Below are 16,188 nucleotides of genomic sequence, written 5' to 3'. Positions count from 1 at the left end.
TTAGAGAACATGGATTCCATTTCAGATTGTAACCTTTCTTCATACTGACACGTTAGAGTAAATAAATTAATATCCAATCTGTAAAATTTGCTAGTTCAGGGCCATTCAATATCCCTGAGTATGTCAGATTAAAGGAGTTTTACTTTATATAGAACTGATCTGCTTTTGGTCATATTCTGCCTCGATGAATGTTAAAACCTACTCTCTTATTTGAAAATCAAGGAAATATCTCCACCCTCCTTTGAGCCATTAACTGTACAACTACCACACTTGTAATGTTACATTTCCCAGCCTAAATCCATGATGCATATTTGAAAAGAAAACCACTGCCAGCAACATGAATACAGACAGCTACAACCTAGATATGAGATTTGATTCATGTCCTTTGGACAATGTATTTTTATTTGTAACAAACAAGTATTATAAACTGTAAAGTATTTTTGTACAAATTTCCTACTTTGGTAGCATGATATTTATCGTCTAAGGTTTTGGGAATCTTCACTGCTAATTTGTATGAGATATGCAAGATGAAATAAAACCATGTGAGACAAAATCACTATTGTTGTACAATTGAATGTTGTACAATTGAATTTATATATCACAGAAAACTATTTACTGCCATTCATGTAAAATTCAAAGACAGTACTTACATTCCACAAAATATTTTTTTAATTAAAAAAAACTGGTTGCCACAAATTACATGAGAATACTTATCTGGCATATCTCTGTAACCCGTTATTACATTGACTGGTACATGCATTAAAAGTCCTATCACTGGTTTTAAAACATAAAGCTAGTGGAATCAAGGGATATGGGGAGAAGGCAGGCACGGGTTATTGATTGGGGACGATCAGCCATGATCTCAATAAATAGCGGTGCTGGCTCGATTGGCCTCCTCTTGCACCTATTTTCTATGTTTCAATAAACATACCTTTCAGTTTCATCTAGACATATCTGCAATTCCATAATAGCAGTCTATTTGCCAACTTGTCATTTTTGAGTAAAATCTACAGCCTTATTTGTTCTCTTCTGTAAACAACATTTTCCTCGCATTTACTGATGGTGATGAGTTATCAAGTACCATCATCTCTACCTTTGTACAGCCAAGAGGTGATTCCATTAATATCTGCAAAGTAAAATAACATACATGTGGTTTATTTAAAGGAGTTATCATTTTTTAATTACCATGCCATAAAATAAATCTAGTTATGTTTTAACCGTTTTCAGTGGACACCAATTACAATCTCAGATATTTACTTTGCTACATTTATTAACTCCAATCAATAGTTGCTTGTATCACTGGAGTAAAGACCAGTAATCTTCAAGTTCTACTTTCTTTAGGATATGTCAGTGAACATTTTTTTCTTAGGTTACCAAACACAATTTAGAAAGGCATCAGTGGCAGTAATAAATCCTGAGAAAACAGAATTAACCCATTAATACTTAGCAGCAGATTGGTGTTCAGTTCAAGAAGGGATATAGAAAGGGAGGGTAAACGAATGATGACACATTTTGTCAGGTCTTGCGCAACCGTAGCCAATGTAGAATCATTTCAGTTATATTGATGTAAATAGGCGGAAAAATAAAACACTGGTAGCACATTCACAAGTTAATGAAATGAGTTTTCAGCAAAGTTATGGTCAGCAAGCAACCTTAAAATAATAATACGTGGCACGATTGGCACAAAAAATAGATGTTTTTAAATAGGATAAAAAAATCATTCTCATTGCTTCTGAAGGACTAACCAACATAAATGACAGCTATTCAGAAGTTGGATTATAAAGCAGGGATGTTATAAGCTCAGAACCCACACTCCTATGAACTTGTGTTCCCCAAAAGCTGCAATCAGCAGTGCTGTTGTGATGGATGAACAACAAACTGCTGTTTCTTACTAAATGTCAACATGATCTGGTGTTAATACTTCAGTAATTTAGACCACCCAACAGCTAATTTAATTTACCTTTGAATACTTTGCAGTCGATCCCTCACCAGCTGAAGTATTATCACTTCTCTTACAGCCAGGAGACCAGTTTGCTTCAATTGTTTTAGAGTCAGTTTCCTCAGTAGTCATCACCAAACTCTCTCTTGTTGATGTATCATCAATATGAGGCAAGGAGTTGACTGCTTCATCTGGCCTTTCGCAGGCTCCATTGCATTCTCTGTTGTCCAGCTCCACACTAGAAGACCAGCTATAATTCTGTGCAAATTGCAAATCTTCAGAATAGGAGCCTTCTTTCTGAGATTGTGTGTTTGTGCTCTCATTTACTTCTCCTGCTGTACAGGATGACAAGTTTGGTAATACCTGGGTGGAAGAAGCAGATGAATCAAACAGGGTTGAGCTGGGTGCTGCCACTGCAGAGAGCATGCAACTTGCCTGTTGCTGGAACTGTGATCCTTCACAGCATGATGCAGCTCCTGGTTTTGCTAGTTTCTCCTGCAGCCATTCACGCAGGCGTGTGTTTCTCTGGAGGACTCTGGCTGTCATTGCTTTAATAAAATGAGTCTGGGATGTAACAACATATACACGTTTGCGCCCTCGTGTGACTGCGGTATAGATGTGCTGCCAGTTCTGTCTTCCAGCCGATCCCACAACATACACAACTGTGTCGGCTTCAGAGCCCTAAAGTAGAAAAAGATTGTATTTCCATTAGTGTTTCAAACCCATTCGGCAGACTTTAAGGTCCCAAGTTATGCTTAGTTAGTGCAGCACAGCCAAAGCAGCAGTCTAGGGCTGTAACTAATGTGAACCCTCAAACAATTGGGAAAGTAACCTGGTAATCGTCCATTCCTGATTGCTCTCCATTAAATACAACTGTAAATTTCACTTCAGCTTTGATAACCTACACTCAATGTATGAATGCTCTGTGAAACAAGAGGGGAAAAAGAAACAAATCAAATGCAATTCTCATTCTTCATGCAATTGTTCTTTATCCCAAATTCCTATCATTGTATATTTTAATTCCCTCAATGAAAATTATGTTTGATTGTTAAATTATCCTTAGAACTGCATTAGCTTTTTCTGCTCAGCATTCCATAGAGAAATCGCATCATTTCCCAATGGCTAAATTTTGTAATAACCTCACCATTAATGCGACACGTAATCTTCCAACAATTCACAGCATGAGGTAGTATTCTAGAGGTGCATTATGCAACCATGAGGTACAATTATTAGACCAGACAGTAGTTTCCAAAAACATAGCCTTTGTGGCGTCAACTGATACACAGACCACTGATGGTCGAACCCTCGTCAGTAGCTACAAAGGCTGGCACATGTTGTCATGGGCTAGGGGGAGTGCCCTGCTACATTAGCTTATCTCACCTTGAGATCACCCCAGTCAACAGGTAGCTGAGCTCGAGAGAACAACCTCGCTCAGCTACAGCAGCAATGACAATTAAGTTAGTGGACCAAACCAACATGTAACACCTGAATAAAACTACTGTTTGAACCTGCCTGACGTCTGGCCTTTTCCTGACCACGTTTGGCGCCGCTACATTGGTGATCTCGACTATCCAAATTGGAAATTTGGATTTCTCCCGATGCACGCAGCCTCGGGAGACCTGATGTCTGAAGCCGACTGCCCAGCCCAGCAGAACGACGCTGCCGCCAACCAGGCCCTACAGTAAGGTATGCCGCAGGCCGCCTAGGTCAAGGGGCGCGGTCCAGTGACAGTCCTTGTGTGACGGCCGCCAAGCTCTCCCACATGATCTGCCCGGAGCCGACCATCGGAGCAGAGAGGTTGTGGCTGCCGCCACTTCCCCACCAGCTGCTGCTCACCGGAGTGAGAAGCCGCGGCTGCCGTCGCTTCCCCACCAGCCGTCGCTCTTCCACCAGCCAATGCTGCCCCACCAGCTGCTGCAGGAGCTGCGAGTGTAGCAATCTCCTGCCCCCAGCATCACCGACGCATGCCTGACGGCCCCGGGAGCGGGGAGAGAGTGGGCCCGCCCATTTCCACGCCGGCTGCTGTCCAGGGCCTAGCCACCCAATAGGGCGGGCTTACCTGGGGGCGACTGCCAAAGACTCCCTTCTGCTCCTCACCTGCGCGGACCCGAGATCCCTGGGCACTGGCTGCCTGTCCGGCCCAGCAACAGGGTATTGAATCGCTGTTGAAGGCCGTCCTCAGCCGGTCGGCAAAATGGCCGACGTGGCCTCCTGAAACACGCGGCTAACCGACTACAAAAATGGCCGCCGCGGCCGGCTGGAAGAGATGCTCGACCTTCCCTGATCGCCGTCCACAGCGCCACCTTCCGGCCGGATGCCGTCCCTGCAGCCTGACCACCGGCAACAGCGCCTCATTCAGGTCGGAGGATGTCACTTCAACCTTTGGTTTTCCAGCACAGCTTCCCATCCTGCACCATGGACACTGGACAATTTGAACTTACCTACCACTTTGCACGTGATTGCTCACTGTAGTTTGTGTTCTTTCTTTTCACTGTATTTACACTGTATCACCACGCCGGGTTTAGCAATCAGTTTATTTATTTTATTTAGTTTTTTCTTCATTGTTGCCAACGTTTCCCAGCCGTTGCTGGGGGCCGTATTTCTCAGGACACGATCCCTTAAGTGGTCGAGGAGATGCGACTGTGTCTCTTCCGTCCGGCGGCTTTTGCATCGGTCTCCTCGCACCCCTCGGCATACCTCGGGATCGCCCACAGCTGGAGTGTCGACTGAACCCGTGGGCCTCTCCGTCCCGACCCACGCCCGGGGTGTCCCCGACCCACATGCAGGAGCCGCCCTCGACCATTCTATTCCTCCTTTCGGTTCCAGCGGGGGGGGGGGGTCCTGTGACGTCAGCTGATACACAGACCGCTGATGGTCGAACCCTCGTCAGTAGCTACAAAGGCTGGCATGTGACGTCATGGGCTAGGGGTAGTGTCCTGCTACATAATCTTATCTCACCTTGAGATCACCCCAGTCAACAGGTAGCTGAGCTTGAGGGAACCCCCTTGCTCAGCTACAGCAGCAATGACAAAATTGAATTACATTAGCGGACCAAACTAACATGTAACACCTGAATAAAACTACTGTTTGAACCTGCCTTACGTCTGGCCTTTTCCTGACGTTCGGTGCCGCTACACCTTCAATAGTCAATCGGTTCCATACAACTCTTCAGGGGCTACGTGCAGTTCAATGTTCAATTTCATTTATTAAGTTATTCAGTACTACGTCTCATACCTGAAAGGTGTGTATTGTTCTGGCCCATGCATGTGCCAACTTGCATTTCTTCCTTAATTCTTCAAAATTCACCAAAATCTGCTTATTTTCCTTGTCATCCAGTAACAAGTAACGTGTAGTAGATGTATTGGTTTGTATAATTTTATCCTGCAAGCCAAACAAAAAAAGCTTTACAAGACCTTCTATCCACACAAGCACTCTCACTTCTGGAATTCAATTAATTGGTCCATGTTTGAACCATGGACATGATAATCACTAAAACCTAAACTGTCAATACTGCTGATAAAGAGTTGACTGATGAAGCTGTAATGAGTCAAATTGGATTTATTCTGCAGTTTGTGAAGAAGAGATACCTGGGCTATACTTCACATTGAGAGTAGATGCCATATTTTTACTAAAAAAGTATGAAAAAATTGACCAAAATCCTAGAGAGCTTCCAGCACTCTCTTGGAAGATTACTGTTGCAAGAGTTCATATAATTATGGGAATAGCCCAGTAAGGGCAACTGAGGATATGCAGAAAGTACTGTTAATTTAGAACATGTTGATAATTCAGATCAGACAAATTGTAAGTATCATTTCAAGTAGTTAAGTCTACACACCATAGGGAATGCTTGATTCCAACTCTTTTTAGGCATTTGACTTTGTTCCAATAAAGAATGTTGATGTTAAGATACCTTTTATTTTTTACAAAAAGTTCAAAGTTTTACCTCCGTGATAAAAAAGATTTCTCCATTACATAAGCGATAATTTTCCTTCATCCCCTTTGAATCGGTCTCAGACTCTGTTTTTGAGATTTCAGTAAAATCCTCGACATAAGCATTCCTAGTGCAGCACACTTTGTCACCAACCCGGAAATCAAGCATTTTTTTATGATCTCTGAAAAACAAATTAAATTTGTACGACTTTAATCAGTATAGTGTTTCCATTTTGAACAGCATAATGTAACAATAGTGCACAACATACCTTAGTAAGATATCATTGCTGCATCAGGATCACCATTGACAGCATAAAGTACGACACCAGAGAACTTTTGTTTTTAAGCACAACACAGATGCTGTATATACAGGGTGATGACAAGGTACTATGTGATTTACATTTGGTGCAAACTTTAAAAAATGCAGGAACACCCAAATTCTCATAATCAGAATAGAACCATGTGAGTGGTAAGAGGTGGCAGAAACTCTGTACATGTAAAACGTAAGGCAGTTACTAATCCCATATTCCTTGACACCAAAATGCTGTCAAATTTTGGAATATATCCTGCAATTAAGTAATCGCAGCATTCTTGGGTATAAAATTTCAAAGGTTTACGATACCAAATAAATCTTCACAATTTGGTTGAAGGCCAACTCCTTATTTTAATGCTATTACATATGGACATGCTAGGGATATCTCACTTAGAATAGTACAGCACAGGACCAGGCCCTTAAACCCACAATGTCCTATCAAGCATGATATCAAGTTATACTAATCTCCTCTACATGCATGTGATACATGTCCTTCCAGTGATTAATATCCAAAAGTCTCTTAAATGCCCTATCATATCTGTCTCCATCATCCTCCATGGCAGCGAGTTCCAGGCACCCACCAGGCTCTGTATGAATAAAAAAACGTAACCTGCACAGCTTTAAACTTTTCCCCTCTCACCTTAAAGCTGTATCCTCAAGAGTAGAGTGTACGATGGGGAAAAAGCTTCCAACTGTCCACCTTATCTATGCCTGATTATTTTATATGCTTCTGACAGGTCTCCTGTCAACCTCTGACACTCCAGAGAAAACACTCGATGTTTGTCTAACCTCTCCTCATAGCAAATACCCTTTAATCCAAGCAGCATCCTGATAATGTAGAAACAAGGAACTGCAGATGCTAGTTTACAAAAAAAGACACAACGTGCAGGAGTAATTCAGCGGGTCAGGCAGCATATCTGGAAAACATGGATAGGTCATGTTTCAGGTCGGGAACATTCTTCAGACTGATTGTAGTGTGGAGGGGAAGGGGAGGGGAAGAAAACTAGAAGTGATAGGACAAAGCATGGCAGATAATAGGTGAGGGTTCTGATAGGCACATGGTTGGACAAAATGATTTAAATGTTGAGAATTGTGAAGTCAGAGGAAGGAATCCAGGTGGAGGCGAGGGGTGGGAGGAGTACAGAAATAGGTGTAAGTCCAGGTGAGGAGGAGAGAGGGGGGTGTTGGGCATAAAGGGGAGGGGGTTGTTAGAGGTCACCTAAAATTGGAGGTCAATGTTCATATCAGTGTACCTCCAGTTTGTGTGTGGTCTCACACTGGCAATGAAGGAGGCCTGGAACAGAAAGGTCAGTATGGGAATGGGAAGGTGAAGGGGAGTTAAAATAGTTAGCAACAGGCCATGATGGATCAAACGCAAAGAATATGAAAGAAAGAGGACATCTTGGATGTCGTAGAATGGAAAGCCTCACCTTGGGACCAAATGCAGCAGAGATGGAGGATTTGAGCATTCTGATAAAGCTCTTCTCTACAAAGCCTCTACCTGCTTCCTGGGGTGACTAGAACTCCACACAGTATTCCAAATGCAGACTAACAAATGTACTATACACCAGCAACACGAGTTCCTGACTCTGATACTCAATGCCCTTTACCAATAAAGGAAAGCATACTATACACCTTCTTCATCATGCTTTCTATTTGTGGTGCCACTTTCAGGGAGCTATGGACATGAATCCCAAGATCCTTCTGTACTTCAATGTTGTTAAGGGTCTTGCCATTAACGGTATACTTTCCCTTTATATTCGACCGCCTGAAACCAACGCCTCACACGGCGGAATTAAACTGCATCCACCATTTCTGTAGCTGATCTCTATCCTCTGTATAGTGAGAGCCTTCTCTACAGTTTGCAATACCATAAATGTTAGTACCATTTGCAAGCGTACTAACCAACCCATCTACATTCATGCTTAAGTCATTTATTCTAGACAGAATAACACCTATCCTGTTCTAGCAGGAATATCAGAACAATTCTTAAAGATATGGTCTCCTTTCATCGATTTATTACAAGTATAATATGGTGCAACATAACTCTGGAAATTAACCGTTTCAGAACTGGGTGAGGGGTGTGGAAAGATAAGAAGTAGGTATATTCCTTTTCTTTTCTGTTTTTTTTCTCTTCCCCCTTTTTTTCTATTTCTTTTTTTTTGCTCTTCCTTTCTGGTCTCTTTTTTTTCGACATCTCTATGGGCTCTTTCTCTCCATCTATCCACAAACTACTAATTGGTAACTTCTGGGGCCTACACATCACTACTTTCCTTAATCTTTTCTTTTTTCTTCTTTTCTTGCGTCTATTATTTTTCTATAGCTAACATTTTTTTTTAAAAGAAGAAAAAAAGAATAACACCTATCCTCCGCAACACTCTGTCACTGTGGGGTCCATGCATCATAATCTTCTAAACTATGCAGTATAGGCCTAGCCCAGTCACCTCAATGCCTCCTCATATAATAATTCCCACCTCACAAGTATTACTACTACAAACCTTCCACTATTCCATTGCAAATATATCCCTCCTTCATGAAGGGGACCACTTTCTCGTTCTATATCAATGTCTTACACTGAATTCTTAAGTGTCCCAATCTTTGGCCATACTGCTCTTTATGGCAACATTCAGCTGGACATCTATTTTGATACAACTTTTACCTTCTGCCATTAGCCATGATTGAGTCATTTTTCCTGCTGTGGATCTGCACTTTTTTTTTTAACAATATACACAATATACATCTTTCATGCATTAATTCTGGCAGGCAGGTTTGCCACTGCTACACGGGTGGTTTTAAACTGAATAAGGGGAGTTGGGTGTCAAATGGGATAGTCGAGGACAGAGTTAAAGGGAGAGAGAGTAAAGGGATGGTTAATGACCCCAGAATTAACGGGAAAGGAAGCTCACAAAGGGATAGGAGAGTATGGCCAAGTGTAATAGGGATCGATGTGAAAGGTGAGATCCGTAAGGAATTAAAAGTATTGTATATGAATGCGAAGTATAAGAAGTAAAATAGATGTGCTTGAGGCTCAGTTACAAGTTGGTAGATATGACATTGTGGGGATTACTGAGACATGGCTGCAGGAGGATCGGGCCTGGGAACTAAATATTCAGGATTATACATCCTATAGAAAGGACAGGCAGGTGGGAAGAGGAGGGGGGGGGGGGGGTAGCTCTGCTGGTGAGGGATGGCATTCAGTCCCTTGCGAGGGAAGACATAGGGACTGACGAGGTAGAGTCACTTTGGATTGAGTTCAGGAATTGTAAAGGCAAGAAGACACTAATTGGTGTTATCTACAGACCCCCAAATAGTAGCCCGGATGTAGGGTGTAAGTTGCAGCAGGAGTTAAAACTGGCATGTAACAAAGGTAATGCCACTGTGGTGATGGGGGATTTCAATATGCAGGCAGACTGGGAAAATCAGGTTGGTTCAGGACCCCAAGATAGAGAGTTTGTAGAATGCCTCCGAGATGGATTCTTAGAGCAGCTTGTAATGGAGCCGACCAGAGAAAAGGCAATTCTGGATTTAGTGTTGTCCAATGAACCAGATATGATAAGAGATCTCAAGGTAAAGGAACCGCTTGGAGGTAATGATCATAATATGATTAGTTTTAATCTGCAATTTGAGAAGGAGAAAGTTAAATCGGAAGTGGCAGTGATGCAGTTGAACATACGGGACTATGAAGGCATGAGAGGGGAGCTGGCCAAGGTAGACTGGAAAGGGATCCTAGCAGGAATGACGGTGGAACAGCAATGGTAGGAATTTCTGGGCATAATCCGGAAGACGCAGGATCATTTCATTCCAAAAAGGAAGAAAGATTCTAAGGGGAGTAGGAGGCAACCGTGGCTGACAAGAGAAGTTAGGGATAGAATAAAACTAAAAGAAAAGATGTATAACACAGCCAAGAGTAGCCGGAAGCCAGAGGATTGGGAAACTTTCATAGGACAACAGAAGGAAACAAAACGGGCAATACGGGCTGAAAAGATGAAGTACGAAGGGAAGCTGGCCAGGAATATAAAGAAGGACAGTAAAAGCATCTTTAGACATGTTAAGGGAAAAAGAGTAGCAAAGTCAAATGTGGGTCCCTTGAAGGCAGAAATGGGTGAAATTATTATGGGCAACAAGGAAATGGCAGAAGAGTTGAATAGGTACTTCGGATCTGTCTTCACTAAGGAAGACACAAACAATCTCCCAGATGTACTGGAGGACAGAGGATCTAAGGGGGTAGAGGAACTGAAATAAATTTTCATTAGGCGAGAAATAGTATTGGGTAGGCTAATGGGACTGAAGGATGATAAATCCCCTGGGCCTGATGGTCTGCATCCCAGGGTCCTCAGGGAGGTGGCTCTAGAAATAGTGGACGCATTGGTGATCATTTTCCAATGTTCAATAGATTCAGGATTAGTTCCTGTGGATTGGAGGATAGCTAATGTTACCCCACTTTTCAAGAAAGGAGCGAGAGAAAACGGGGAATAACAGACCAGTTAGCCTGACCGGTGGCGGGAAAGATGTTGGAGTCAATTATTAAAGAGGTAATAATGGGGCATTTGGATAGCAGTAAAATGATTAGTCCAAGTCAACATGGATTTATGAAAGGGAAATCATGCTTGACTAATCTTCTGGAATTTTTTGAGGATGTGACAAGTAAAATGGATGATGGGTTGCCAGTGGATGTAGTGTATCTAGACTTTCAGAAAGCCTTTGATAAGGTCCCGTACGGGAGACTGGTGACTAAAATTAGAGCACATGGTATTGGGGGTAGGGTGTTGACATGGATAGAAAATTAGTTGGCAGACCGGAAGCAAAGAGTAGGAGTGAATGGGTCCTTTTCAGAATGACAGGCAGTGGCGAGTGAATGGCAAGGCTCGGTGTTGGGGGCGCAACTGTTTACCATATATATTAATGATTTGGAAGAGGGAATTAGGAGCAACACTAGCAAGTTTGCGGATGACACAAAGCTGGGTGGCAGTGTGAACTATGATAAGGATGTTAGGAGGTTGCAGGGTGACCTGGACAGGTTGAATGAGTGGGCAGATGCGTGGCAGATGCAGTATAATATAGATAAATGTGAGGTTATCCACTTTGGCGGCAAAAACAAGGGGACAGATTATTATCTCAATGGGGTTAGGTTAGGTAAGGGGGAAGTACAGCGAGACCTGGGTGTTCTTGTACACCGGTCACTGAAAGTTGGCTTACAGGTACAGCAGGCAGTGAAGAAAGCTAATGGAATGTTGGCCTTCATAACAAGAGGATTTCAGTATAGGGGCAAAGAGGTTCTTCTGTAATTGTATAGGGCTCTGGTGAGACCACATCTGGAGTATAGTGTACAGTTTTGGTCTCCTAATTTGAAGAAGGACATCTTTGTGATTGAGCCAGTGCAGCGGTGGTTCACGAGATTGATTCCTGGGATGGCGGGACTGTCATATGAAGAAAGATTGAAAAGACTAGGCTTGTATTCACTGGAGTTTAGAAGGATGAGGGGGTATCTTATAGAAACATATAAAGTTATAAAAGGACTGGACAAGCTAGATGCAGGAAAAATGTTCCCAATGTTGGGCGAGTCCTGGGGCCACAGTCTTAGAATAAAGAGGAAGGTCATTTAAGACTGAGGTGAGAAAAAAGTTTTCATCCAGGGAGTTGTGAATTTATGGAATTCCCTGCCACAGAGGGCAGTGGAGGCCAAATCACTGGATGGATTTAAGAGATAGTTAGATAGAGCTCTAGGGGCTAGTGGAGTCAAGGGATATGGGGAGATGGCAGGCACGGGTTATTGATTGGGGACGATCATCCATGGCGGTGCTGGCTCGAAGGGCCGAATGGTCTCCTCCTGCACCCATTTTCAATGTTTCTATGTTAATTCTTTAACCATTACCCACCTTTAGTCTTACACATAACCTTGCATGGGATGCTTGTGTGAATAAGAAATCGATTTTCAGTGTCCCTCATTTGGAAATTTCAGGAACCTCTACCCATATCTCAATATTTAAATAAAGTGTCCTATCAGTTTCAACATAACTTGCAAATAATATCAGATTTTGTAGAACCAAGTTTCAAAATGTTCTATTCTGAGAATAGACGTAGTGCAGTGTTCAGAATATTTTTAACATATTGAAGTGATTCTTCTCAAAGTCAGGCGAAGACTGGAGAGCTTTCCCAAACCATACCTAATATGTCCCACTGTGAAGACCCCCTGTCTGCAATGCCATTATTAATTATAAATAAATAATTATTAAAAAATTAAAGATTAATTATTAATAATGTTGACAGGACGGCCCCTCCAGCACAGTCAGAAAATAATTCAACAACTGCATACAGCAAGAGTTACCATGGGTATTCCCAATGGCCCCCATAACTTACAAAAGCGCAGCGTTAATAATTTACAGATTGCTTCTTTTTGTACTTCATCTTAAATCCTAAAAGACTAAGCAAATGTCGCATTAAATTCTGAGATCTACAAATTTATCTCAGTTCTAAAATGTTCAGGTGATATTCCTCTCACCACCTCTGATATGAGGCTCACAAGTCTATAATATCCCAGCATCTAATTTAAAGAGACTAATTTAAAGATCAGCTGGACTCACCCCTTGCCTGCCTGAACTTCTCATCAAAATAATCAATTCAGTTGGCCCTCTGCTTTTGGAAGGCACACAGCAAAACACAGAAATGCTCAAATAACAAATGTGCCTGAAGGCAATGTAGCGTGGAGCCTCCACCCCTTCAATGCACTTGGCCACTTGATGAGAAAAGGCAAATGTAGAGACTGAATTTTGTCTCCTGTCAAAGCTGTACTCTATTTTAAAGATGTTTTAATATTGCCGTCATTTACAGACATCTTAAAAATTGTTTATAGATATCTTAAACACTAACTACAATTTAAAAATTGTAATGCAAACTACAATTAAAACATTTAAGTAAAAATAACACTTTTTATATCCTAATCTCCAGTCTGGAGAAAGGAACGTGGATGCTGATCCTACACCAGGTAAGACTAACGCTAGTTAAGGAGGTAAAGATTCCCTGGTGTACTGCTGGGAAACCCCTTCCATAGCTGCTACTTAACTTGGGTGTTTCTGGCATTCTCGAACGTTTGCTAGACTAACTGCTGAGTTGGATGATCAGCCATGATCATATTGAATGGCGGTGCAGGCTCAAAGGGCCGAGTGGCCTACTCCTGCACCTATTTTCTATGTTTCTATGTTTTAACACCTGGAATGGGACTTTATCTTATGAGGAAGGTTGGATGGACTAGCCTTGTGTCCGTTGAAATTTAAAAGAGAGACATAGGACAATTAAAAGACAGAAGATCCCAAGGAGACTTGACAGTGTGGATGTGAAAGGAGTGTTTGTTCTTTCTTCTATAATTCTACCATGATTTTACCAGTTTCAAGAGGATGATGGAAAAAGATAGAACCGGCCCTCAAGTCAAAGTCATAAATATGGAGAGGCTAATTTTGATGGCATCAAATTGGAACTCATAATAATTGCCTTGGCGAGGGGGTGTTTGCAGGTAAAGAGACATTCAGAACATATGAGGCTTTTAAAAGTAAAATTTTAAGAGTTCAGGTCATCTTCCTGTTGGAACAAAGGGCAAGGCTAACAAGGTTAAGGAACCTTGGTTGACAAGGGATATTAAATGTGTAGGAAAGAACTGCAGGGAAAAGGAGCTGCACTTGGACTGGTACTTGAATGAACAAGACAGAGGAAATTCAAATTAATGCAGGCAAGTGGGATTAATATAGATACGCATGATGGTCAGCCTGGACAAGGTGGGTTGAAGGGCTTGTTTTATACACGACAACTATCACTTTTGCTGCAGAATGTAGAACCAGAAAGAAACCCCTAAAAGATAACAAGGTAAATTTTATTTCTCTCTGAGAGAGGGTATTGAGTCTCTGGCACTCTCTTCCTGCAGAAGCAGATTCTTTGAAAAGTTTTACGGCAAGGAAGACAAATTATTGACAATTAAAGGAGTGGAATGTTTGCACAGGTAGATGGGAATACAAAGTGGAGTTCATCGTCAGATCAGTCAATAATTTATTGAGGAGCAGGCTCAGTTGGTCGAGTAGTTACTTTTGATCAAAAGATGTATCCAGGTTTGTATGCGCTCAATAAGTAGAAGAGCAAGTTTAAATGATAGACTAGACTAAGTGCGACCCATAGGGTCCCAGTCACACGGGAGGCCTGGTCCCTCAACGCAACCCATTCCCCAACACAATATTCCACCACTCACCCGTTCCCCCAATGCAATATTCCGCCACACACCCATAGCCCCTAACTGCGCATGCGCGGCTGACGGGTTCCCGTTGTGACGTCCCCTCACCCCGCTCCTCCCCCACACCCCACTCCGCCTCTTTCCCTTCCCCCACGCACTCACTCCATCCCCCCTCAAAATCCCCCACACCCCCCCATCTACTCTTAGCGGCTCTCTGCCGGCGCAGCCATTCCCACCCATTGGGTTCCCAACGTGACGCAGAACACGCAGGTATTACTGCGCAGGTGCAGCTGATGGGCACGGCAAGTGAAAAAGAGATCATAAAAGCTTAAAATGTGAATAACTCTTAAAATATAACAATTTATAAGTTAAAGATGAGATTTATTCAGTCCATTCTTTCTTGTTGCGTCTCTTGTTGCGTTCTGCAGCCGGGGGAGGGGTACGGCTTCAAACGGGGCCGATCAGGGGCCGGTGGGGACGGGTTGGGATGCGCTGCCTTGGTCTACCGCGACCTATCGCTGCATATTGCTGCCGTGGCCTGCCGCTGCCAACGGGCTTCAGGCGGAGACCGGTGGGGAGCATCCTGCAGCTGGGGATGGGACAGCTTCAGACGGGGGCCGGTGGGGGGGGGGGGAAGCATCTTGCAGCGGGGGAGGGAGACGGCTTTAGGAGGGGGCTGTCGGAGGCCGGGGGTGGGGGGGGGGGGGTGGACGAGAAGCGTCCTACATCCAGGGGAGGGGGATGGCTTCAAGCAGGGGCTGTCGCTGGTTGCTGGTCGTTCTCATCCGCCGGGATCAGAGTCTCTGCTTTCCATTTGGCGAAATCTCCGACTCCGCGCCGGGTTGGGCCGTGCCGTTTTCCGGTCCCTCCGAAAATTGTGTCTGGTTGGAAACCTCTGCCGGCCATCCTCAGCTCCAGTAAAGACACGATGGCGCAGGAAGGGGCGGACCGTCCCGCGGAGTGAAAGGAGAAAAAACAATCCACTCGGTGCTGAATGGCAGGAGAAGAGATCGATCTGCACATGGGCGATTTTAAAGATTTTTTAAACCTCACTAACTTTTACATTAGACCACCGATCGGAATGAAATTTGGTGCAATTGCAGCACAGGAGAACAGTGAGTAAGCTGGCGAAAAATCGTAGCGCTATCGTGTACCAATAGAATGACCGCGAACCGGAAGATAACCAGATTAGAGCTTTAGTTATGTATAGATAGATGGGCTGCTGCTGTTACTATATATCCAACCAAACAATGTCAGCAATTGCTAGTACAACATAAGCCATTCATAGCTCTTGTTATAGCTTTTGGTAATTGTGTGTTACTCATGTCTTGTCAAAATGCAGCAATTTTAATATTCACTGAAATTGAGACAACACCCAAATCATACAAACTGCAAAAGCTGAGCATTTCAGGCACAATAAAGTAGAAACCACATCAAACTGTTATACACCTAATACAGCACTTACCGAGTAGGATGATCTGAATATTTCTTGCAGCAGAGTTCATTAATTAATGTACAATCATCCCTATATAAAAAGTCAAAAGTTGAAATGAGCATTTGTGCATCCAAGTGTGGAAATATTAAACATACGTACATACTAGATCTGTGATAACACACATAGAGAAGATATCACATCTCAGCTGCTACGACTTCACATGAATGCAATGAAATCAGAGATGCTCAGGCACGCCATTTCCCAAACCAACAAAGTAGTGCAAATTGTATAGCATTCATTACATTATACAGGTTAAAAAAAGATAGACAATTGATGCTGAAGTCATAAAGAGTGATTTT

At 42.9% G+C, this 16,188-nt stretch overlaps 2 protein-coding genes across 3 annotated transcripts in view; one reads left to right on the top strand and one right to left on the bottom strand.

Annotated features, from left to right (window-relative positions):
- The window catches only part of grip1 (glutamate receptor interacting protein 1), a 596,334-nt gene that overhangs the window by 529,153 nt on the left and 50,993 nt on the right, over positions 1-16,188 (top strand). The window lies entirely within an intron of this gene.
- Positions 1,074-16,188, bottom strand: part of LOC116984240 (DNA helicase B-like) — a 55,418-nt gene continuing 40,303 nt past the window's right edge. The window contains exons 9-13 of the mRNA XM_033038358.1: positions 15,860-15,919; positions 5,883-6,051; positions 5,174-5,320; positions 1,990-2,620; positions 1,074-1,126 (exon numbers count right to left, since the gene is read on the bottom strand). Coding sequence (XP_032894249.1) covers positions 1,074-1,126; positions 1,990-2,620; positions 5,174-5,320; positions 5,883-6,051; positions 15,860-15,919 — 1,060 coding nt within the window. The remainder of the gene's footprint in view (positions 1,127-1,989; positions 2,621-5,173; positions 5,321-5,882; positions 6,052-15,859; positions 15,920-16,188) is intronic.

Source organism: Amblyraja radiata, chromosome 19, assembly GCF_010909765.2.
Source record: "Amblyraja radiata isolate CabotCenter1 chromosome 19, sAmbRad1.1.pri, whole genome shotgun sequence".
Classification (NCBI taxonomy): domain Eukaryota; kingdom Metazoa; phylum Chordata; class Chondrichthyes; order Rajiformes; family Rajidae; genus Amblyraja; species Amblyraja radiata.
This window is presented reverse-complemented; position numbering and strand designations above follow the sequence as displayed.